Source organism: Lemur catta, chromosome 18, assembly GCF_020740605.2.
Source record: "Lemur catta isolate mLemCat1 chromosome 18, mLemCat1.pri, whole genome shotgun sequence".
Lineage (NCBI taxonomy): Eukaryota > Metazoa > Chordata > Mammalia > Primates > Lemuridae > Lemur > Lemur catta.
The window spans coordinates 46136963-46160197 of record NC_059145.1 but is presented as its reverse complement, the minus strand read 5'-3'; the positions used below and the strand labels follow the sequence as shown (position 1 = coordinate 46160197).

General features: G+C 61.3%; 1 protein-coding gene across 3 annotated transcripts in view; it reads left to right on the top strand.

The window, feature by feature from the left end:
• The window catches only part of PFKFB3 (6-phosphofructo-2-kinase/fructose-2,6-biphosphatase 3), a 62503-nt gene extending 39547 nt beyond the window's left edge, over positions 1–22956 (top strand). For all 3 annotated transcript variants that reach the window (XM_045530788.1, XM_045530787.1, XM_045530785.1), the window contains 14 exons: positions 5967–6092; positions 6906–7002; positions 7635–7701; positions 8152–8226; positions 8514–8570; positions 10594–10718; positions 11165–11372; positions 11736–11882; positions 12013–12117; positions 13077–13206; positions 13651–13713; positions 13806–13870; positions 15597–15770; positions 20540–22956. In XM_045530788.1, the coding sequence (XP_045386744.1) occupies positions 5967–6092; positions 6906–7002; positions 7635–7701; positions 8152–8226; positions 8514–8570; positions 10594–10718; positions 11165–11372; positions 11736–11882; positions 12013–12117; positions 13077–13206; positions 13651–13713; positions 13806–13870; positions 15597–15770; positions 20540–20602 (1502 nt within the window). In that variant the 3' untranslated portion in view covers positions 20603–22956. The remainder of the gene's footprint in view (positions 1–5966; positions 6093–6905; positions 7003–7634; positions 7702–8151; positions 8227–8513; positions 8571–10593; positions 10719–11164; positions 11373–11735; positions 11883–12012; positions 12118–13076; positions 13207–13650; positions 13714–13805; positions 13871–15596; positions 15771–20539) is intronic.
• Positions 22957–23235: the final 279 nt, after the last annotated feature.

Sequence of the window (23235 nt, the reverse complement as noted above, 5' to 3'; positions counted from 1 at the left end):
GCGGGCGGGGGCGCGGGCTGCGCCTCCCAGGACGGGCGACAGGGGCGCTGTGACCCGGCTGCTGTCGCTGCCCGCCGGCCCGGAAACCGCGCGCTCGGGGAGGGGGAGTGGGGAGGAGGAGGGCCCCCCGACCCCCGCCCCCGTCCCGCCCCCGCGGCCGACTGCGGCCCGGGCCCCCTTTGCGTTCGCCCGGTCCCTGCGTCCCCCTCTGTACTCGCGTTTCCTCTCCCCACCTCGGTAGGGTCCTGCCTGCTTCCTGCGTGTTTCTCCTCTCTCGCCCCCCGTGTACTCCCCTCTTCCTCCCTCCGCATTTCTCTCTCTTCTCTCTAGATACGTAGTTATATTTTCTTCTATTTCTCTCTCCTGTTTCTCCTCTCCATTTCTATCCGCTCTCTTTTAACTTTTCCCTAGTCCCATCTCCCCTCTCCCATCTCTCCGACCCCCAGCGACATCGGGGTGCTCGCGCTGGGGGCGCCGGGAGAGCGACCTGGAGCTACATCTTTGCCCCGGGTTTGGGGGAGGGTCGGTGGGTTGGAGACTGCACGGTTGGCGGCGTCTCACGCGCCCAGGGCGCACACACTCCCGGTGCTCGGAATTTGCGCGCAGTGCCCCTCCCGGCCCCCACCCAGGTGAAAGTGCAGGAAGGCGACGCTGCCCCTCCAGGTAACGGTCCGGGCGCCCATGGGCTGCACAGGGGCCAGCTACCTGGTGGGATTTCGCCCTGGCCAGGACCTAGCTCGAGAGATAACCGTGGATCCAAGTGCAAACCTCGTGGCATCAGGTCATCTGAGGGCACTTGAGCGCCAGGCGGCTGGCAAGACTTCCTGCTGCCACGTTTCTCAGGACAGCCCCCTCGGGACGTGACAGCTCCCTGGATCCTTGCCGGGTCTGAATCACTCGCCTCGCCCAGACCTGCCCCGCAGGCGGCAGAGGCCTCCCGCCGTGCGCCCTGGGCGGGACGTCTGCAGGTCCACTCTGCTGAGCCTGCGGGTTCTGGGGAAGCTCTCGGGAGACCCCTTCTTGGCAAGGTAGCCCAGGGCTGGGGGCTTGGCAGGTGTGCTGCTTGTTCCCTGGCCCTTCCTGAGGTGCTTACTAAACGCACCCACTGCTTGTCTTTGTGTAAAACCTGTGGGTGGTGTGAAACGCAGCCCTTTACCCCCCTGGGGAGGTTTGCCCAAGGCCAGATGCACAAACAACCCACCCCCGCTTTTGAGTTTTGCATAAAACAAATGTTATCTACAGAGCACCTTGTAAACTGCAATTGGTCACACAAATTCAGGTTGGTTCTATAATATATAGACATAAGTACATGTGACTGCATGCATCTACATACACTTGTCCCCCCAGGGACAGCTGGCAAGTGTCCCGAGTGTCTGATGGCATGGAGATTGGTTGGCATGAGCTCAGTAGTAATTGTGAGAGACACCAGCGTGCAGCCAGACGTCCTTCCTCCAGGCGTCAGATACCGATCCCCTAGACTCTGGCAGCCCGCATGTCTCACACGCAGAGGAGAGATTTGCCCAGGAGTCCCTGTCAGACCCATTCAGAGTTGGGGAAGGGGGAGCTGCTGGCTGAAGCTGATGGATTAAGTCTTTCATCCCGCCCACTCTTGGAATCCCTGTGTGCGGCTCGGGGTGTAGTCTCAGACACATTCCTTCTTGTAAAAATAACTGCAGCCTGGGATTACGCGTCCTTGTTTCAAGTGGCGGTGTCTTTCTCAGTTTATGTGGTCACATGTGTCTCTTACTGGAATGGGGGAAACAGGGTATTTCTTGGCATCTTTCCTGAGACCCTGCCCTCCCTTCTCTAAAGGCATTTGGAACGCTGGATGGGTTTTCTTTCTCCTAGACCTGTCACCGTCGTTACAAGTGGTCTCACGGGCGGTGGGCATTATTGTTCATAGACAAGACAGTGAAACCGCAGCAAGAATCAGTTGCATACCTTCTGCCCCTCAAGCACGTGAGTGGATGCCCTGTTGCTGCACCAACATGTAAATGTTTCTTGCAGAACCTGCAGCTTCCTTCAAATGCAACCCATAATTCAGGGAGACTTACTGAAATTGTCATCAGAATCGGCAGGAAGTGAGTTCTTGGCATTCAGGAGCTGCCTGTCCTTTGTCCTTGTCATTACTAAAAATCGAGAGCCTCTGTGTCCGAGTCCCTGCTTAGTTGAGTGAGTTATGTGTCCACTCAGAACCTCTGTTTCTTTGTCTGTAAAGTAGGTTACTGTCCCGTCTGCTCCATGGCACTGGTGAGTCCCAAAGACAGTGCTTGGGACTTGGTAGGTGTTAAATAAATAGTTGTCGTCAGGGGGGCGAAGGGGACATTGCTAGTGATCAGTGCCGGGGTTGTTGTGAACAGCAGGAAGGAGAAAGAGGGCTTCTTAAAGCACCAGACTTTTTTTCCCCTTAAATATGGTGGAATGAGACAAACTACCAGTTGGTCTTTGCTCCGGGTTTAGATACTCAAATACTGACAGGAAGATTTTCATCTGGGTAGGGGTTGCACCCACTGGTAGTATTCTCATGTAAACAAGACAGTGGGTGGATGTTCTAGAGAAATCCCTAATATATCCTTGGTGGCCCCTACAGTTTACAGCAGCGATTTGCAGCCCCAGCTGCACATTAGAATCACTTAGGAGAGATTTTGTGGAAAAAAAAAAAACCCCAAAACAAAAAACCTATATGGGAACGGTGAACCAAGTCAGAATTGCCCCAGGAAGTGGTGAGGCCAGGCTTCGAGCTGTTTGCATGGCTCTGGGCCCTTCCTCGTCACCATGGAGCTGTCGTATTGCCTCCCAAGATTGTCACTGGGTCACTGCAACTCCTAGTCCCTCGGTGTTGCTGGCTGAGACCACACGGGGTTGCGAGGGCTGTTCTTAGGCGTGGGATTACTCAGAGGTGAGATTACTTGGACATCAGTTAAGATGGTCATGCAAAGTGACGCACCTACGTGGTGACCATGTGTATGGTGACCGGGGAGTAGTGCAGAGGCGCTTTTGAAAGAGGTGTGGTCACCCGCGTTCTCCACACCCCACAGAGGCAGGCTCGCTGAGATGTTGGTGCTCCACCTTGCCTAAGCAGGCTTTGAGGGAGGGCCGGTCTGTGATGCCAGGAGAGAGTTTGTGCCCAGTAGACGGCCTCGTGTCCCGAATCGCCTTCTGTGCTGGGTCCCGGTCTCCCCAGGGCCAGGCACGTGAAGCCTGTTCTCCGCAGAGACCTCCTTCGGGTGGCTGTGTGGCATTGCAGGGTCAGAGCAGGCGTTCTGTGCGGCTTTGATTTTGCCCTGGCCTGGTGGGAGTGGGTCCGGGTGGTTACTGTAGGTGGATGGGCACAACCTCTGTTCCCTTAGGCAGTCGGAGCCGGCCCCTTCTTGGTCCACAGCACTCTGTCCGTTATAAACAGCTCCTTCCATTTTTCCCTCTTGAACTTGTAATTGAAGCATGACTCGCCGGCTTGTAGAAAAGAACAGAAATGATGTAGCATCTTCCTCTGAGGTTAGCATCTCGCAGAGCCTCCGGGTAGGAAGAAACTTGCAGGGGGCGCGGGACCCACGGCAAAGCGTCTTCCCAGTGGTTTATTTCCCAGGGACGGGTTCTGGGCATCAGTGGGGGGCCGCGGGCCGCCGCCGAGCGCCTGCATCTGTCCATGTGGCACACATTATCAGAGAGGTTAGCACTTAATCTAGGGATGGGAACGGGAGGTGGAACCTGGGGTGCCAGTCTTGGCTGCTGTGACGGGGAGGAGGCTGGCGTGCTCTCCAGGCGGCCTTCCGGCTTCCCTGTGGCCTCCTGCGCACGACCGAGGGTCCCAGAAGAAGAAACTTGAGGTGCGCTGTCAGGTTGGAAAAGGGGCGGAGGGTGAAAGAGAATGAGACTCCAGGATTTGGTCAGAAGCGTTTGTGGTTTCCTCATCTGCCCGAGACCCGCAGGGTGCGGGACGGACCGCAGGGTGGGGGGACGGAACCGCAGGGTGGGGGGACAGACCTGCAGGGTGGAGGGACGGACCCGCAGGGTGGGGGACATACCGCAGGGTGGGGGACATACCGCAGGGTGGGGGGACGGAACCGCAGGGTAGGGGGACGGACCCGCAGGGTGGGGGGACGGAACCGCAGGGTGGGGGAACGGACCCGCAGGGTGGGGGGACGGAACCGCAGGGTGCGGGACATACCGCAGGGTGGGGGGACGGAACCGCAGGGTAGGGGGACGGACCCGCAGGGTGGGGGGACGGAACCGTAGGGTGGAGGGACGGAACCGCAGGGTGGGGGGACGGACCCGCAGGGTGGGGGGACAGAACCGCAGGGTGGGGGAACGGACCGCAGGGTAGGGGGACGGAACCGCAGGGTGGGGGGACGGACCGCAGGGTGGGGGGACGGACCGCAGGGTGGAGGGACGGACCCGCAGGGTGGGGGGACGGAACCGCAGGGTGGGGGGACGGACCCGCAGGGTGGGGGGACGGAACCGCAGGGTGGGGGAACGGACCGCAGGGTAGGGGGACGGAACCGCAGGGTGGGGGGACGGACCGCAGGGTGGGGGGACGGAACCGCAGGGCCCAGAAACCTGGGTGTAGGCAGAGGCTCCGGTGTGCGGGGGAAGGCGCGCGGGAAGGCGCGCGGGGAAGGCGCGCGGTGGTTTATTTGGGTTTGAAATTCAGCTTGAACTTTTGCCCCAGGCTGTTTACCCTGCTGTGTCTATGCTGTTTTGTTTTTTCCCTCCCAAAGCGTCTCCTGCCAGAGCAGATTTGTGCCTACGGTTAGTGGAGGGACATAATCCCCGCTTTGATAAATCAATCGGCTTCTGCCTCCGCCTCCTTGGCGCGGCGCCAGCAGCAGTGCCGGGTGCACGTGCGCAGCTGTGCGTGTGCGCCCCGCTCTGCGTGGCTGGGTGCGCCGTGGCGGGGGATGCCTAGTACGGTGGGCTGGGGTTGGGTGGGGGAACTGGCCTGGGGGAGGGTCTGTGGGTGGGTTGTTTCCTAGCTCGAGTGAGGAGCTGTCAGCAGGCGCTGCCACTTGCCTGATGTGGCAACCGCAGCTGCCAGGATGACCCTGGACACATGGGAGGCTGTCTCTGCACGCGCTGGGGACATACAGAGGCCCCTTGGTGCTTTATTGGGGCCACTGGGGTGCTCCTTGCCCCCGGCTCACCCTGGGCAGCGAGAAGCTTCTGTTTTCGAGGAACCTGTTTGTCCCAGGGCTACTGGAAGCCGATGGCATGCCAGCCGGGGACTTTGACCCCCTGCTGGCCTTTCTGGCCTCCTCCCTGTGCCCGCTGAGAGGGTCGCAGTGTCCTGGAAGTGAGGATGGTGCTGACCGTGGCGGCCAGTGGGTGTGGGCGACACTGCCTGGGCTGGAGCGGGCAGGTGGCCTCTGGCTCACGAGCTGGCTTGTCACTAGGATGTTGTCACTGGGATGCGGGGGAGCTGGCTTGTCACTAGGATGTAGGAGCAATTTTTTTTTTTTTTAAAAAAGGCCACCCAGACCCCTGTGCAGAGGTTCGGAAGTGACGGTCGTCTGTCTCTCTCTGTGTCTTGCCTGCTGGGCTCGGCTCCCACGTCCCCCCCCATGCGCCCCCGGCCTGTGTGTGGAGTTTGGCCCCCAGCCCCTGTCTAACCTCCCCCCTCTCCCCCGCCAGCCGCCCACCCCCATGCCGGGAGTCCCTTCCCCACACCCAGGGGCGAGCCCCTTCCACTGTGGTGTTGGCAACCAGGGTCCCTGCTGGTTTAGGGCCCTGGTGTCAGGTTGGGAATTTGGGGCTGGGACTTCTTTGCCAGGGTTAACCTGACGGCGAGGCGTGACGGGGGGCTCTGGCCCTAGGGGGCCGTGGTCCATGGGATGATCAAATGCCAAGGGCTTTGGGATGGGGATGAAATAAAAACTTTGGTGAAATCCTTCAGGGTTTGTTGTGGGCGTGGGACTGTCCGGTGACTTCGGCGTGCGGTGAGTGACGCTCTTCTCTGTTGCTCTTCCCAGCCTGTGGGCCGAAGCTGACCAACTCCCCCACGGTGATCGTCATGGTGGGGCTCCCCGCCCGCGGCAAGACCTACATCTCTAAGAAGCTGACCCGCTACCTCAACTGGATCGGCGTCCCCACGAAGGGTGAGGGGAGTCCCAGGGCCGGGGCAGCCCATGCCTAGTGACCGTTCCTGGGCGGGTCCGTACCAGCCACCTCCCACCCAGCCAGGTCCCTGCCACACTCTCCACACCCTGCCTTTTCTCTTGTTTTCCCCAGTGGCCATTCTCCTCATGCCCCTAAATCCTGCCCGACTCAGATGTCACCTCCTCCGTGACATCCTTTCTCTGGCCACCTCACGCGGTGGGAGTCTTTTCCTTTAAATTCCCATCGCACTCAGGGGTGACCTCGGTGTGCCGGCAGGTGACACGCTTGTGCATCTCTGCCTGGTCTTCCTGACCGTGGGGGACGCGTCTTGAGTATGGGAACTAGATTTTATATTTGCTGTCACCCACCGTGCCCAGAGCAGAGCCAGGAACTATGACACATGGTCCCCGGCCACTGCGGGAGGACCCCTGCCGTAGAGCAGGCAGAGGGCGTGGGACCCCACTCACTGTCGGATGCTGTTGGTGGAGATGGTTGTCCCTGTTTTCCACACACCCCTGGCCACCCCGTTCCTACAGTCTCGGTCTCTGGTCTAGGATGCCGTGAGACTGGGGTTGGAGACTGGTTGGGCCGTGTGGCTCGGCCTGGGGGGAGCTGGGCTGTCCCCTTCTGCGGCATCCGGGGGTGGTGGTGATGCCGCCCCAGAGTCCACACTGTGGCTTCCCTGTGGCATCCTCACCTTACTGGAATCGGCGTCGGTTGGCCGGGTGGCTCTTCCTTTGGTTGGGACTGTGAGTTGGCCCTGTCCCCCGCCGGGCCATCCACAGCTGTCCCCCTCCTCTTCCCGTCCGCAGTGTTCAATGTGGGTGAGTACCGCCGGGAGGCCGTGAAGCAGTACAGTTCCTACAACTTCTTTCGCCCCGACAACGAAGAGGCCATGAAAGTGCGAAAGTAAGGCCGAGTCACGCGGAGGCCTCTGGGCTGGGTGGACTTTGTTCACGCCAGTTCCGCGAGAGCAGGAGAACACTGGGCCGTGGGGTGGCTGTCACAGCCGGCCAGCGTGGGGAGGGGTCTCTCGGCCTGAGACTCGCTGCTTTGCCCTGTCCCCCGATGGTCCAGCTCAGCTGGTGACAGCTCTACAGTGACCACCTCTCAGTGAGAGTGGGCGAAGGCCTTTTCCTCAGAAGCGTCTGTTTACGTTTGAAAAGGGCTTGGTGTTGAGCACAAGGTGGTCATGAAACCCTTGTGCGATAGTGTTTAGACCCAGCTGCACGTTCTGGTCACCCGGGGGGCTGGCAAAGCCCCCGATGCCAGCGCCCCCACCCCCAGGCCAGGGTGGGGAGACTTTGCAGGTGGCTTTGGGCTCCCTGAGGGCTCCCCAGTACCAGCACCATCTCCTGTAGCGCCTGCAGCCACCTATGCTGGGCCTCTGGGCCTGGGGAGGCCTGGCCAGCCCGGCCTGGCATGGAGCACTTTGGACACAGCGTGGCCAGTGGCTCTGTCGCACCGCGTGACGGGGGTGCTTGGGTGTCCCGGAGGACGGGCCCCCGCTGACGTGCGGTTTCTCTTTCTGTGTGCTTCAGGCAGTGTGCCTTAGCTGCCCTGAGAGATGTCAAAAGTTACCTGGCAAAGGAAGGGGGACAAATCGCGGTAAGTGTGGGGGATGCAGCCAGCTCGGTCTCCAGTCCCATAGCAGGAGGGTGGTGGCCTTGCTGGCCTGGGCAGTGCCAAGAGCCATCGAGGGGCCCTGGAACAGGGACACGTGCCTCTGGCCCTGAGGGTGGAGGGAAGCAGGGGCCAGAGCTGGGCAGTGACTCAGGACGGCTGTTGAGGGTGGACTCGGGACCCTCCCCCATCCAAGGCGGGCAGGGCCCTCTGTATGTGCCCCCGCTACCCCGTACTGTCTTCGGGGCCGTCCCCGAGTCCTGTAGGCAGTGGGCACACCCCTGGAGACGCCCGTGGGTGAGCACACTCGCCCCCGAAAGCTCATTCTGGGGCTTCTTCCTGGAAATGACAGGTCTGGCTTCCCTGGTGGTTTTGGTAAATATCGTTAAATGCAAACTTAGCTTCTTCTCTCTGGCTCTCCCCTCTCCCTGTCAGGTTTTCGATGCCACCAATACTACTCGAGAGAGGAGACACATGATTCTTCATTTTGCCAAAGAAAACGACTTCAAGGTGAGCCCCACTTGTCACCTGCCCCAGAGAACTCAGGACAGAGGACACTGGGGGACCAGCTGATTCCCTGATTCCTGCTTGGTCCTTCACCTCCGAGTTTTGAGGCCTAAAATTAGGGCCTTGCACCAGGACTCGTGGGTCTGGGGAGGTGGGTCTTTAACATCCCTGGGGGTTGGTGACAGATGGCGTCCTTCCTCCCTGCACGTGATAAGGACAGCAGGCCCGTGGCATAGTTGGCCCTTTGTGGGGTTCGTTCTTTTCTAACTTTCCTGTCTTGCTTCCTCCAGGCCTTTTTCATTGAGTCTGTGTGTGACGACCCCACAGTTGTGGCCTCCAACATCATGGTAAGACAGCCAGGAACCCCACGCTCCTGCGGCAGCTTCTCGGGAAGTGGGGGCCAGGCCAGGTTCAGAGAAGTAACTAAACCGTTAGAACGAGCTGCCCCCAGCTGGCTGTCGATAGTGTCCAGAGGTGGGACATGCACGGCAGTGTTTAACCTGAGGCTTGTCCTGGGACAGGCTTGGCTCTACCTGGGGTCTCTGGGAACAGTGCTCAGGCTTGGCTGGGCCCAGAGCAGTATCCACTGGTGGCATGAACTTGGCAGCCGGGTGTTGTTGGAGCTGTCTGGACACAGGGCCGCTCACCCCCGCCCTCAGACGGGACAGCAGGCTGGTCTCTTGCCGTCACGCCCGGTGGGTGAGGATGCTTGCGTGTTGGCGAGAGTCTACAGGACTTGGCAACCTGATTGCAAAGTTCCCAAGTGTGGGAGGAAGGAGGGACGTGAAACTCTCTTCCTGCTGGTGCATCTAGTGAACGGCTGCGCCAGGGTGGGCAGCTTGCCTGGGTAAATCGAGGGAACTTGGCCCGTGAACTTTGATTAATTCTTGCATGTTAGCACCTGATAGCAACGTGTCATAAACAGGGACGGTTGTTCTGCAGACTGAACCACAGATCACCTTCTCCTGTTGCAGATAAGTTTCTCTCCAGCTTAAACAGATGAGAATACAATGTGTCCACAAGGAAGCGTGGTTCTGAACACCTGTTCGGCGAGCGCCGTGGTGCTCCTGCACACTGACGCTCATCTTTAAAGGGGGCGCTAAGGGTGCACTGGCGTCTCGTATTTTCTCTAAGGCAGTGGAAATAGTGACAAGTATTTCTAAGAAACACATTCATGTTTCAGGAAGGGCTGTTTGAACCGTGAAAAGTCAGTTCACATTTGTTCAGTGGGTCCAAAGGAAGAGCCCCAGAGTGTGGGGAAACAGAGTTGCAGCCATCAAAACAGAAGGTTTTGCCCTGTTTCCTTGGCGTGGCCGTCCTTGCTCCCCTTGGTGGGTAGCAGAGCGTAGCTGTGAGAAGGTTTTGCCCCAGTGAGGAGTCACCGATGTGCTTAGCTAGGAGTTTGTCGTGTCTGGGAGTCCACTGACACAGAGAGTCGTTTGCCCCAACCCCTCACGTCCAGAAATCTCTTTCTCTGGTTAAACCTCAACGCAGTTTTACAGGTTAGGCCCCGGAATTTGTGAACTTAGATACTTTGTTTTATTGTAGTAAAATATACATAACTGACCATCTTCAGCATTTGTAAGTGTGCGGTTTGGTGGCATGGGTTACGTTGCCATGGTTGGGCAGACATCGCCACCATCCGTCCCCAGTACTTTGTCATCTTCCCCTCCGGGAACTCGGTGCCCGTGACGCACTGACTCAGATCTTTGAAGAGTGGCTGCTTCCAGGTAGTGGCGGTTGCTGATGAGAGAAAGAGCAACAGGTGTTAAAACCTGCTGAACTCCCGCACGTCTGCGGGGTGTTGCGGACCCCAGTGCGGTTTCTGCTCGGCTCCACCTAGGAGGACGAGCCCCGGGAGGAGCGGGCAGGGCTCTAGTTAGAGAGATAACCACAGACCAGTTGCGCCCGGGCTGCCGCCGTCTGGGCGGCTGGAGGAGACTCCAGGCGAGATGGGGCATCACCAGCAGCTGCCAAGTGCACCCTGCAGTTGACAGGCAGGTCCTCTCCGTGCGGGGACATTGCAAGTGCTCGGCTGAGTCAGGGGTCAGGTTCTCCGGTGGTGACTCAGGCGCCAGACTGGTCCCGCCTCTCTGGTCCATGCAGAGGTGTTTGTCCGGAATCCTTGTGGGTCCCCGTCTCTGCCCTTCTGGTCGGCCACCCTCTGTCCCCCCCGGGGCATCCTCCCCGAGTAACCTCAGGCCACGACCCCTCCCCCAGGGTCTGTCTCTTTATTCCCTTAAATGCCGGGCAGGATAATCTTTATCCTGAGCCCTCGTGCTTTCCCGTTTTGAAAGCCCCAAATCCTGCTTAATCTAAGCAGAAAGCCTTCCAGCGTGATTCATCAGCTGCCTCTTTGTGGCTTTGCAGGAAGTTAAAATCTCCAGCCCGGATTACAAAGACTGCAACTCGGCAGAAGCCATGGACGACTTCATGAGGAGGATCGGCTGCTACGAGGCCAGCTACCAGCCCCTCGACCCCGACAAGTGGGACAGGTACCTCCCAGGGCCACCCCCTCTGAGTGACCTGTCGGGGCCTTTAACATTTTCCTGATGTTCCCACGAAGCATTTGCTCCTGGAAACCTTTATGGTTTCCTCTTTGGAAATGTCTTTTAACTCAACAAAAGTCCTCGTTGACAAGCCACAGTCGGTGCGAGTATTTCTGACGCTCTGCAGAAGGACAGAAGCTGATGTCCCGTGGCGCCCAGTCTTGCTACCAATGTGTTGATAGTTCCTTTATTTTCATTTCTTCTTCTCTTCTGGGAGACCAGCTGGCTTCGAGAGCAGCCGCGTGCTGGGGGAGCGTGGCACGCTCACCCTTCGCCTCTCGCGGTGGGGCCCCAGGGGCGCGTGTGGTCCGGCTGCGTGGTTCTCTCATCGTCCCGTTCTCGTGCCGTTGGGGGAGGTCTGATCGGGGGTCCTCGGGGGCGTTTCTCTGCAGGGACCTGTCGCTGATCAAGGTGATCGACGTGGGCCGGAGGTTCCTGGTGAACAGGGTGCAGGACCACATCCAGAGCCGCATCGTGTACTACCTGATGAACATCCACGTGCAGCCGCGCACCATCTACCTGTGCCGGCACGGCGAGAACGAGTACAACCTGCAGGGCAGGATCGGGGGCGACTCGGGCCTGTCCAGCAGGGGCAAGAAGGTGGGCGAGGGGCAGGGGCGGGGGAGGAGGCCGCGCCGTGTGTGGGGCAGTCGTGGGGTGGGCAGGGGGTGTGTGTGTGCGCACTCACGTGTGTGTGTGTGTGTGTGTGTGTGAGAGAGAGCGCGAGTGTGCGCTGCGGCAGGGGCTGAGACAAGAGCCGAGTCCCCCGGGCTGTGGGGAGGGTGTGTCCCGTGGGCCAGCCGTCCTGGGTGGCTGTCGGGTACCCCACCACTACCCGGGACAGAGCACAGTCCCTCGTGGGCTGCGTGGGTCCTGCCCCGGCCTCCAGGAGGAGGTGAGGGAGCCTGCGGTTGGGCCCCGTCCTCCCCGGGACCCTGGGTCAGGCCTGTCCCGCGCTCCCAGTTTGCCAGCGCCCTGAGCCAGTTCGTGGAGGAGCAGAACCTGAAGGGGCTCCGGGTGTGGACCAGCCAGCTGAAGAGCACCATCCAGACCGCGGAGGCCCTGCGGCTGCCCTACGAGCAGTGGAAGGCGCTCAACGAGATCGACGCCGTGAGTCCCGCGGGGCCGGGGCGGGCGTGCGGGGCGGCCTCGCCCTCGGGCATCACAGGCCTGTCCTGAGAGTCCTCGGACCGGCCCCCGTGGTGCATATGCCCTCGAGTGACCGGCGGGGTCCCCGCAGGGCGTCTGCGAGGAGCTGACCTACGAGGAGATCAAGGACACCTACCCCGAGGAGTACGCGCTGCGCGAGCAGGACAAGTACTACTACCGCTACCCCACCGGGGAGGTGAGTGGGGGGCGCCTGCGGGCGGGTCGGGGGGCTCTCCCTGCGCTGAACCTGGGCACAGCCCCCGGGAAGCCCGGTCGTGTTTCCCCACCAGCAAAAGGGAGAGGTGGGCGTGTCAGGGGACATGTAGAAGGACACAGGGCAGAGAGGAGACAGGGCACAGTGACGCACGGCAGGCGAGGGCCCCCCCAGGCTGCAGGGAGGGGGCCTAGAGTCCTGGTGGGGGGCCGAGTGGGCAGCTGCCTCGGACCACGGGCAGAGTGTGGGCAGGCACGTGGGCCTGCGGTGTGGCCAGGCCGGGTGTGTTGTCACTGGCGGGTCCTCCCTGCCTGTGTCCTCGAAGCCCCGGCCCCCTGTGGGCTGCCCGCTGTCCTCTGGCCTCACCCACCGGGACCCAGTGTAGGGGGCCAAGGGCCTGGCGTGAGCAGAAGCGGAAGCCCTGCTCCTTCACAATGATAGATACGAAACTCACATAACGTACTAGTCACCATTTCATCTGTGTTAAAGCACATGGTTCAGTGGTTTTGGGTATTTGCAATGTGCCGGGCAACCATCACCACTGACTCCAGGGTGTCTCCCCGACTCCAGAGAGAACCCCACACCTGCCGGCCGGCACCACTCCCGCCCCAGCCCCGGCGACCGGGAATGTGCTTCCTGCATCTGCGAATTTGCCTATTCTGGGCATTCCATGTAAATGGGGCCAGACGCCCTGTGAGGCCTTTTGTGTCGGCTTCTTTCACGCAGCACAAAGATGTCAGGGCTCGTCCGTGTCGCAGGGGGCGCCAGGGCTCAGTCCTTCCTGCTGGGCGGTGTCCCTTGTAGACCTCCTGGTGTTTGATGACTGACGATGGGCTGGTTCCGGGTGGGCTCTCCCGCCTGCCCCCTGGGGGGCTGTGGCCCGGGCAGAGCCCCCTACCCTGACCCCCCTGCGCTCACACAGCGGCCCACCCTGTGCTCAGTCCTACCAGGACCTGGTCCAGCGCCTGGAGCCCGTGATCATGGAGCTGGAGCGGCAGGAGAACGTGCTGGTCATCTGCCACCAGGCCGTGCTGCGCTGCCTGCTGGCCTACTTCCTGGACAAGAGCGCAGGTGCGTGGGGCGGGCCGCGGCCGCAGGGAAGAGGGAGGAAGGCGACGGCCCTTGAGGGGGCAGCTGCAGACCCGCCGTGGGGTCCCTGCAGTGGGGGCAGCCCTGCCCCTCAGCTCTCTAAGGAACAAGCGGCCTGGAAAACTCCAGCTGTCCCATTGGACGGGAGGCCTGTGACTGCCCGAGGCTCAGCCGAATCCGAGATTGTTGGGGAACAGCTGTTCCGTTTCTGCTCTAACGTGCTGTGGGAGGGTGGGTGCCCCGGTGGCTCGGGTCTTTTCCCAGGACCACCTGCCACGCGGGACCCCCGTGTGCCGGGCCAGGCGCCCCTGCCAGGCAGGGCTCCCGCGGGCCCTCGGGCGTCCGGAGCTCTTGCGGTGGGCCCGGATGTCCCTCCCCACCTGCCCCGCTCAAGCCCCTGCGTGACCGTGGCCGCGTCTCTTTCAGAGGAGATGCCCTACCTGAAGTGCCCCCTTCACACCGTCCTGAAGCTGACGCCTGTCGCCTACGGTGAGTAGCGGCCCCCAGACAGCAGCTCCCGCTGGCCGTGGCTGCAGGCGGGGTCAGCCTGTAACAGGAGCCCCCCCAACCTGCGCCCCCAGGTTGCCGCGTGGAGTCCATCTACCTGAACGTGGAGTCGGTCAACACACACCGGGAGCGGTCGGAGGTGAGTGCCGCCCCCGACACCCTGTCCCATCCCGGTGTCTGTCCCTCGGGGACATCTCGCAGCTGGTTGGCTGCAGGGGCCGACCCGTGTGTCACGATGCGCCCGGCTGGCTGCCGTCTTTCTGTGGCTTCTTAGGATAAAGCTTTTTTTCCCCTTCCTGTGCTCTCTTCCCCCTGGCCCCATCCGCTTGGCCCGAGAAGTGAGTGGGAAAGAGGAAGCTGCGTTTCCTTCCTCCAGCCGTAACCGGAGCACGGTCCTTGTGCCTTCCCTTCCAGGCAGCTAAGTCCGGCTGTCCAGGTCCCGAGTTACTGGCTCAGACGGGATCGGCAGAGCAGCCCCGCCACCTGCACGCACTTAGGTACAGAATCACCAGGCACACGGCGGCGTGGAGCCAGGCAGCGGACTGGAGAGCGAGGCCGGGGCTGGCGGGTGGGGAGTTCTCAGGGGGCCCCAAGGCCTGGCGATAGCTGTTTTGCATCTTGGGGAGGCCTGAGATTTGGGGCTCGGTCCGGCCGACCTTTACCGTGGTAGCAGACTGGATTTCTGCGTGGAGTGAAGTGGGTTTGAATTACTGTGTCCAGGCCATGAAAGCATGACACTTTGCCAGTGCTAGTCACACTTTCCTTGCTGGTACCCCGAGCGTGACTTTCTGTCCATGGAGTTCCCGAGAGAGGTGACTCCCCTGTCCCCAAGGAACTTGGCCATCGGATCTTGGTGTTAACGGGCATGCGTTGTCTGGCGGGCAGTAGCCTGGCTGGCGGGCTGACCTGAAAGAGGAGGATGTCCCAGCCTCCTTGTCCACCCGTCACGCCCGCTCTCCACGTGGGCCACTGGCTGCCGTGCTCCCTGTAGCTATATGAGGACAGCTTTGGCCAGGGAGCCGCTGCTCCCGCAGGGCTTGGGCCCGGAGAGCGTCCCTGCTGGCACCGCGTGACGTCGTCACTCACGGGAGGCTGGCGTCCGTCTGGTCCTGGCTGGCAGACTCTGCCCCTGCAGCTTCCCGGTGTCTTTGGTCTCCACGAAGGTTTTGCAGGCTCCGTGTCCCATCCTCAGCCAGGGTGTCGTTACGTGAGCACGGACGGGTCCGTGCACTGCAGATCCTGGCTTGGCGTCTGCGGAAGGGAGTCGGCGCCGGCCTGCCCCCACCCCCTGTCCGAGAGCCTCAGACCCAGGCCTCGCCCTCGACGCCCCCCTCAGCGGCGGGAGGCAGGGCTCTCGTCTCTGATCTCGTTCTCTGCCATGAGCATCCGTCACTTCCCGCCCTGCCTTGCACACGTTGCGTTTGTCCGTCCACGTGGGTGTCCTCTGGGGAAGGGGCACGGGAGGGATGCGCCCCCGTTCTGGCTGAGTGGGAGTCACTGCACGCTCAGCTGTATGGCATGTGCGGCAGCCACATCACACCCGCGGCAGCCACACTGCACCCGCGGCAGCCACATCATACCCGCGGCAGCCACACTGCACCCGCGGCAGCCACATCATACCCGCGGCAGCCACACTGCACCCGCGGCAGCCACATCATACCCGCGGCAGCCACATCATACCCGCGGCAGCCACATCACACCCGCGGCAGCCACACTGCACCCGCGGCAGCCCTGGTCCCGGCCGCTCACCTTGGGTCAATCTTGATGAATCCCTAAAACCCAGGAGCAGAGGACCTTTTTTTGGCTTATTTTCCTCCCCTTCCTGGTAACTGTTGCCTTCTCTCTTTTGTCTTTGTCTCGCTTAGGATGCAAAGAAGGGACCTAACCCGCTCATGAGGCGTAATAGTGTCACCCCGCTAGCCAGCCCCGAGCCCACCAAAAAGCCTCGCATCAACAGCTTTGAGGAGCACGTGGCCTCCACCTCGGCCGCCCTGCCCAGCTGCCTGCCCCCGGAGGTGCCCACCCAGCTGCCCGGACAAGTCAGTGACTCCCCTTTCCTTCCTGCCAGGGGTGGCGGGGGCGACGGCCTCAGGCCCGGGGCTGCGTGTGCATGCGTGTCTGAGTGAGCACGCGTGGGCGTCCGCGTGTCTGAGTGTGCATGTGTGGGCGTCCACATGTCTGAGTGAGCACACGTGGGCGTCCACGTGTCTGAGTGAGCACGCGTGGGCGTCCGCGTGTCTGAGTGAGCACACGTGGGCGTCCGCGTGTCTGAGTGTGCATGTGTGGGCGTCCACGTGTCTGAGTGAGCACACGTGGGCGTCCACGTGTCTGAGTGAGCACGCGTGGGCGTCCGCGTGTCTGAGTGTGCATGTGTGGGCGTCCGCGTGTCTGAGTGAGCATGTGTGGGCATCCGCGTGTCTGAGTGAGCATGTGTGGGCATCCAGTGTGCGAGGGAGCATGTGTGGCGTCCGTGTAGTATGTAAGCGTGCATGCATGGGTGTCCGTGTGTCTGTGCACATGTGTGTGTCTGTGGTGTGTGTGCATGTGTGTGCGTGTGTGCATGTGTTGGGGGAGAGCACGAGAAGGGAGCACCCTCTGCAGGGACGTCACCAGGGTCTCTCCTGGCTGGGCCGGCTGTGACCGCGCTCACCCCCTCTCCGGGGACGAGGCTTCCCTGGGCAGAACCGGGCAGAGCTGAAGAGTTAGTGAGACGTCCAGGTCCCGCTCAGGGCCGTGAACTGCTATTTCTAGAACAGAGAAGGCGGCCACTCTGTCACACGCCGCGTGGTCCCAGCAGGTGGTTTCAGGCTCCGGCACCCCCTTAGCGCCGAGGCAAAGGCCGGGAGGTTTCGGCCGTCGGGCGTTAGGATTGTTTTCAGGAAACCAGTCTTTCCCCAGAGACGGCCGGGAACCCTCACAAACATGTGAGGCGTAGCAATTTCGGGGCCCAAATTCGAGTAGCATCAAGGTGTCCCCACCTCCGCCCCAGGCCTGGGCCCCCGAATCACTCCCAGCCAAGCTTCCCTGGGGTTTGTTCGCCGCTCGACGCCAGTGCCAGCTCGGGCCTTCCTCCGCGACCGCCCACCTTCCTGCCTCTGCCCGGAGCCTGCCTGGACTGGGAGGTGTCCGGAGTGTGACGTGGGGAGGGCACGGTGGCCCAGCGTTTGCACCTGTGGGACGCCCCCCCCCACAGGGCAGGTCCGTGTCGGGCGCGTGGGAGGGCGTGCAGATGAGGTGAGAGGTCACCGCTTAGCCGGGTTTGCGTGTAGCTTGAGCCATGTCGCAATGGCCAGGGTCCTTCACCTCCCGGCCCCGGCCCCTTAGTGTCACCACGACGGAAGGGCCCAGAGGCCTCCAGAAAATACTCCTCTCAGGCCTAACAACCCGAGGTGGTTTTTTATGAAAATGGAGCAGGACTGAAATGGTGTCTCTGTGACATTCTGTCCTGGTGTCAACGTGGGTCATAGTTGGAAGTTCAGAGGCTGCTGCTGTGCTCCTGGGAGCAGCGTGGGCCGGGGGTGGGGAGGGTGACGTCCGGAGCGCACGGGGCTCCGCTGTGGAGGGTGTGGCAGCAGGGCCCCGTCCTCTCGTTGTCTGGCCGGCGTGGGGCGTGGCGGGCTCCTGCCACTGACTTCTCTCTGCTTCCTCCCCGCAGCCGTTGCTAGGGCGGGCCTGCCTGTAAGTATCTCTCGGCACGCGGCCGCTGCCCGCCCCGCTTCTCGCTTGCCCGTTTGTCTCCCCCTGTTCAGACACTGGGGATAGGGACGGTTTTTGTAAAGTCTCAGGTCCTCAGGGGGAAGGAGGAGGAAGGAAGAGGGACTTGACTTTTTTAGAAAAGGACTCAGGAGGTCACAGTGGCCCCGCTGATGTTCAGCGTGTTCTAACGCCGTCACCCCATAGCTGTCCCGCTTGGGGCTCCGGGGAGTCGTTTGCAGCAGCCGTGGGCTGGGGCTCGGCATGGGTCCCCATCTGCCCTCTCGGCATCAGATCTGGGTGTCGGGCTGGGACGTGCCTGCTGCCATTCCTCGGAGACCCTCTCCCGGGAGCTTCCATGCACGTGGGCAGGAAAGCTCCCCGGAGCCTCATCTGCAAAGCCACGTCTGAGGACGTAGTGCCCTGGTGGGAGGGTGGCCAGGCCGGAGCGCTCTGGAGAGTGCCACGTGGGGACCGTCCTGTGGATCTGGCCGTCCCGTGTCTGAGCTGGTGTGGCTTCCGTGTCAGTCTTGTGTGGTCTCCCCTTCCCTGGGCCAAGCCCTCTGCAGGAAGCCTCGGTCTGGCATTGGCTCTCACAGCCCCCGGCTGTTGCCCTAGAGCCCCCACCCGCAGGAGCCGAGGCCTGCTGTCACAGAGCTTTGATGACAGCACCCCAAAATGTCACCCCCCCCCACTGGTCAAGCCACAGCTGCCTGTTAGTCATTGTTCGCTCACCAGGTTACCCCTGCGAAGCCGGCAAGTGAGGCTGGTGCCTGGAGTGAGCGTTTGCGTTGTGCTTAGGTGCTGGTGGCTTCGCAGGGCTCCTCCCAGGGCTTTGCTCACTCAGTGGTGGTCTGGCCATCAACGTCCCCCCTCAAAGAGTGAGACTCACACTCTGCCAGGCCGGTGTCCGTCATCCCCTGAACCAGAGCTTGGACTGCTTCCGGGGTAGGGTTCTTCTGTGTGAAACTAGCCTTTGGGTTTGGAGCCCGCGGGTTTTGCCGCCGTGCGAATCCTGTTCCTTCCGACCCACGGCCTGACGTTGCCAGGAAAGACATCTCCCTGCTGGGAGGGTCCCTCTGGGGACGTGCCCCTGCCCTGCTGCGGGTGAGCTTGCCTGGCGCCGAGGCTCCTGTAGTGGCGCCTGTGGCCCGAGACCCCCAGCCCCGCAAACGCACGTCCCACCCACCCAGCACACCCGGAGCCCCAGCGCCCCGGCCAGCCGGGGAGTGTGGCTGCGGCTGAGAGTGTAGCTACGTCTGATTCTAGGAGCTGGCCTGGGCCGTGACCAAAATTTATGACTCAGGTCAGACTGAGCTGGGGTCGAATGTTGGGTCTTGGGTTGGCCTCCGTCTTTGGAACTCTGGGCACGTTTAAGCCATTCCAGGACCTTAACTTCGTCATCTGTAAAGTGGAGATGATGACTTGATAAGGTGTTTGATGAATGAGACTATGATGTATCACTTAGCAAAATAGCCGCTCCCAGTAAGTGCCTGGTAGACAGCAGCTGCTGTCACCACTGGGAGGGACTCGGCGCCCTGGGCCGGGGTGGGGACTCCGGGGCTCCCTGGGGCCAGGTCTGCATGTGGCTCTCCTGCTCCTTCCACACCACGGCCACCTGGTTGCTGGAGCTCTCAGACCTGGGAGGGGGACGCCCTGGGGTGTGATGCCGGCCATCTTGGTTTCCTGGTAGGACAGGGACGTCAGCCCAGACTCTGTCCTTTGCGGCGTCCTCCCGGGGGCTGTGCCGGCTGCTTGAGGTCGAGAGACCAGCTGGCATTCATGGTGCAGCCTTGATTTTTAAATTTCCAATGCACACGAGCAAGAAAATCCTAGTAAAGATTTTTTTTTTTCCTTTTGCAACCTGTTTCTTCCTCCTCCCCACTATGGTTGAAAGACGAACTGTCTGTCACATTTTCTCAAAGTTTTCTCCCTACTGACCTTGGAAAGGTAAATGCCCGAGTGCATGTGCCCGCCCCCTCCCGCGCCTCTCGGGTCGTGGCATCGTGGTCCATGTGCCGACCGCCGTCGTGCAGTGTGTGGCTCGTTGTCTTGGTGTGGAGGGTGTCAGTGCAGGGCCATCTGCGTGAGCTGCTTGCTGGTCTGTCTCCTCTCACCGCCACGTGTCCTGAGCTGTGTGAACGACGGGGACGGGACCCGGCCTCGAGGTCCTCCAGTGTCATTGCATCGCTATCGTCTGTGGGCACCGGAAGCCGTGGGCTCCCGGCGTGGCCGGCAGTTGTAGCTGGCAGCTGGAGAGGGAACGGGCAGCCCACTCCGCCCCGGCGACCTGGCTGCAGCTGTCTCTAGGCGTGAGGGTCCAGGGTGCTCCTGGGAGACCCCCCCGTCACACAGTGGGTGCCCATCACCTGGTTCCCGGGCCCCGCCCCACCTGGGCGCTGGCCGAGGACCCTGGGGTCCAAGCAGGGTGGGAGTGGGCTCCGTGCTCTCCCCCCGCCCCTTTCAGTCTTGGAGACACGCAGGGCTGTAGAGAACACTTTTAAAAATTGTCCAGTTTTTTAATTGAGAGATAGAGTAAAGAGCTTGGGGAAAGAGACCCCTGCTGTGGGGTGGCAGCAATCTTGTGTCCCCTGCTGATTTAAGAATTTTTTTTTAAGGGAGTTTTGATACCAGCCGGTGCCTTAGGGCTGGGGCTTCCTCCTATGGCCGCTGCGATCAGAGCTGGGACAGAGCCTTAGTGACAGCCCCTCTGCCTGGCTCCCGCCTCGGTCTCCCCACCGCGTCCGGCCATCCCACGCATCACCTGTTGAGCCGTGTTGCTGGAATCTGGATGCCTGAGTCCCAGGGGGCACCGAGCGGCCCACCGTCCCCCCTGAGCAGCTCTGATGCCACCAGAGCTGCCGGGTCCTCTACGGGGGCTCCAGTCCCCTGCCCGACCCTCCTCTCTGTGGCTCTGAGGTCATCTTCCATCGTGTGCTGGGCCCCATCCGGCCACTGTCCCACCTGTAGGGCTGGTGACACTTGTCTCGGTTGTGTTCTTGTCTGGGGCGGAGGGAGGGACGGAGTGTCCGTTGCATGACTGCGCGTCTGGCTTTGGGGATGGAGTCGGCTGCCGGTCCTAACCCCTCCCCTCCCTCTTTTCTCCCCAACGCAGAACGTGAAAGGACAGAACGTGAAAGGCTCCCGGAGCAGCACCGACTCCTCCAGGAAGCACTGACGCAGACGCGTCGCGGCCTTCTGTCTCCGTTTCTGCAGCTTAGCTTGTGCCCTGCCAGCCACCCCAGGCCGAACGACCCCAAGGACTTCTGGAACGGGGTGGGGCGGAGGAGAGGGGGAGGGATCTGCGGCTGAAGAGAACGTGCCTGGCTCGGGTCGGCTGAGACCCCAGAAAGCCACGTGGGTCCCTGGCTCCCTGCCTTGAGCCACAGGCCCCTCGCCCTCTGCTCTCCTCGTCCTCCCAGGGGTGTCTGGCCTTGGGGACCCTCCGAGGTGCTTGGGAAGACTCCGGGCCGAGGAGGGGCCCCGTCTGCTGTGCTGTTTTGTGTGTATGATCGTGGACTGGCACAGTCCAAGCTGGGAGGTGACATTGGCAGCAGAATCCTAAAATTGAAAGCGGCCGGATGGTAGCCACCGCAGGGCAAGGGACATCTAAGAGCTTTCACATGGCGCTCGTGGGCGTCTTGGCCTGGGAAGATGCCTTGCGGGGAGCAGACCTGGACGGGCGCAGGGTGGGTGCCTCTTCTGCAAGACGCCCCTGAGCTGAGACTCCCCCGTCCGTGGGCTGAGCGGAAACGTGCCCTCCGGGACATGCACGGCCCGTCCCGGCCTGTGTTCTGCCTCTAAAGAAGATGTTTCACGGACGGGCTGGCTTCGGGGGCGGAAGGAAGCTGTTTTGCTGAAATACAGGAACTGGGGCCTCCCTCCCTCTGCCAGGGAGCTCCGGGGTCCGCTCTGTTCTCCCTGGACTTGGAGGTGCCCGAGAGTCTTGCTGTCCTGGAGCTGCTGCGTTTGCACTTTGTCACAGCAGAAGTGGTGTCGGGGGTGTCGTGCCCTGGAGGCTCGGAGCCTCCGAGTGCCCGCGTGGGGGAGTTTTGGAGCACTCGATCCTCGGATCCTTGCAGGACTGACCCCGCCAGACGACAGGGAGGAGAACGCCTGGCTTCCCTCCTGCAGGACTGGCTTTGTCGCCCGGGTGTTCCTGGTGGGGACAATCGCCCAAGCAAGGACAGTCCCGGGGCTGCCTGCCGCATGCCTGGCGCAGTGCCGGGTGCCCCGGGAGGTCAGGAGAGTGGAATGTCGGCCTGGCCTCGCCTGCACAGCATCTGTGACGTTTTTGCGGCGGCTGAAAGTGGAGCTTACAGGACGTGGGTTCTGATCACCTGTCGTTTCTGCCTGTTGATTTCTCCTCGCTGCCTCGGATCCTGGGGCAGGAGGGGGCGTCTTGTGCCCGGAGGAAACAGTTTGGAGACTCACAGTAGAGTTTGTCCAAATGACCCTTTTTCAGGATGTCTCAAAGCTGGTGCCAAAGGTCACTCTCCTTTCCTGCCTTCTGCTGGGGAGCCCCCAGCCCCTTCTCCCAGCGCAGGAGGTGGGTCCTGGGCGGGTCGGGGAGCTTCGAAAGGACACATTTCCCTGGTTGGGATTAGGTAGGAGAAGAGGTTGTGCTGCAGACACTGTACGCCACGTTTGGGGTTTCCATGGGGAACCACTGGAGCCCTCCCTGCCCAGCCCCTCTCATTGGCAGCCTTGTCCTGGGGGACGCTTGTGTATCCGTCCCCTCCCGCCGTGTCCTTAGCCTCGTCAGACTGTGTGGCGGGTGTGTGCACGGGTGTGTGTACCTTGGTCATATTTCCCAACGCGAGGGGCCTACGGCTTTGTGCGTGAGGATGGTTTCTCACATCCCGCGTTCCGGCCTTGTTCTTTGAACATCGGCACAGGCGGGGGCTCGGTGAAGGCCTGTCCTGCCCCTCCGACTGCGCAAACTCGATACGTGAGATCGAGGGGAGACCTTGGAGAAGGGACAGCCCTGCTGCTCGTGCAAGCCGGTGACCTGCCTTTGGGGGTGGCCTCGGGTTGAGGGGAGCATGGGCGGCAGTCACGGGACTTTTGCTTCTGCAGGTTCTTCCCCACCCCAAAAAAAACCAAAAACTGGGACCAATATTTCAGACTTTGCCCATTTGTTTTTGCGTGGGTTTACCCCTCCTCATCCCTATCTGAGGCTGCGGGCAAAGCTCTTCGTTCTGAGGGAGAAGAAAAACTGTTGGAACCACACCAATGACATTTTCATTTGTAATACTTGAAATTTATTTTTTTATTATTTTGATAGCAGATGTGCTATTTATTTATTTAATATGTATAAGGGAGCCTGAAACCTAGAAAGCTGCACAGGGCGGGCCTAGTTGTTCCTTGGTTTTGGGGGCCTTCTCTGTGTGACCTGCCTCTTCTCTGTGTTCCGTACACTTGTCTGAGTGACCTGGGACGAAGCTACGTCAGCTGTCAGACAGGGGACGCCTTTCGGAAATCTGTATATTTTGCAGTTGCCAGACCAATAAAATGCCTGGTTGAAATACACCAGTGCCACGCACCTGTCGTCCTTTCCGGGGGCGGGTCTTCAACTGACGCCTGCGGTCAGGGACCCGCCACGCCGCCCACCTGCCGCCGTGTCACCTCCTTCAAACAGGCCCTGCGAGCACAGACTGCCTGGCGCTGCCTTTGGGAAAGTGTGAGCTGCCTCGAGTTTTGTTTAGTTCGTAAACTTCGTTCCCCAGAGTGGGTCGGGCTGACAGCAGGCAGGGCAGGGAGCTGCACACCCTCCGGCCCCGCACACGCCAGTCTCTCCTGTCAGTCTCC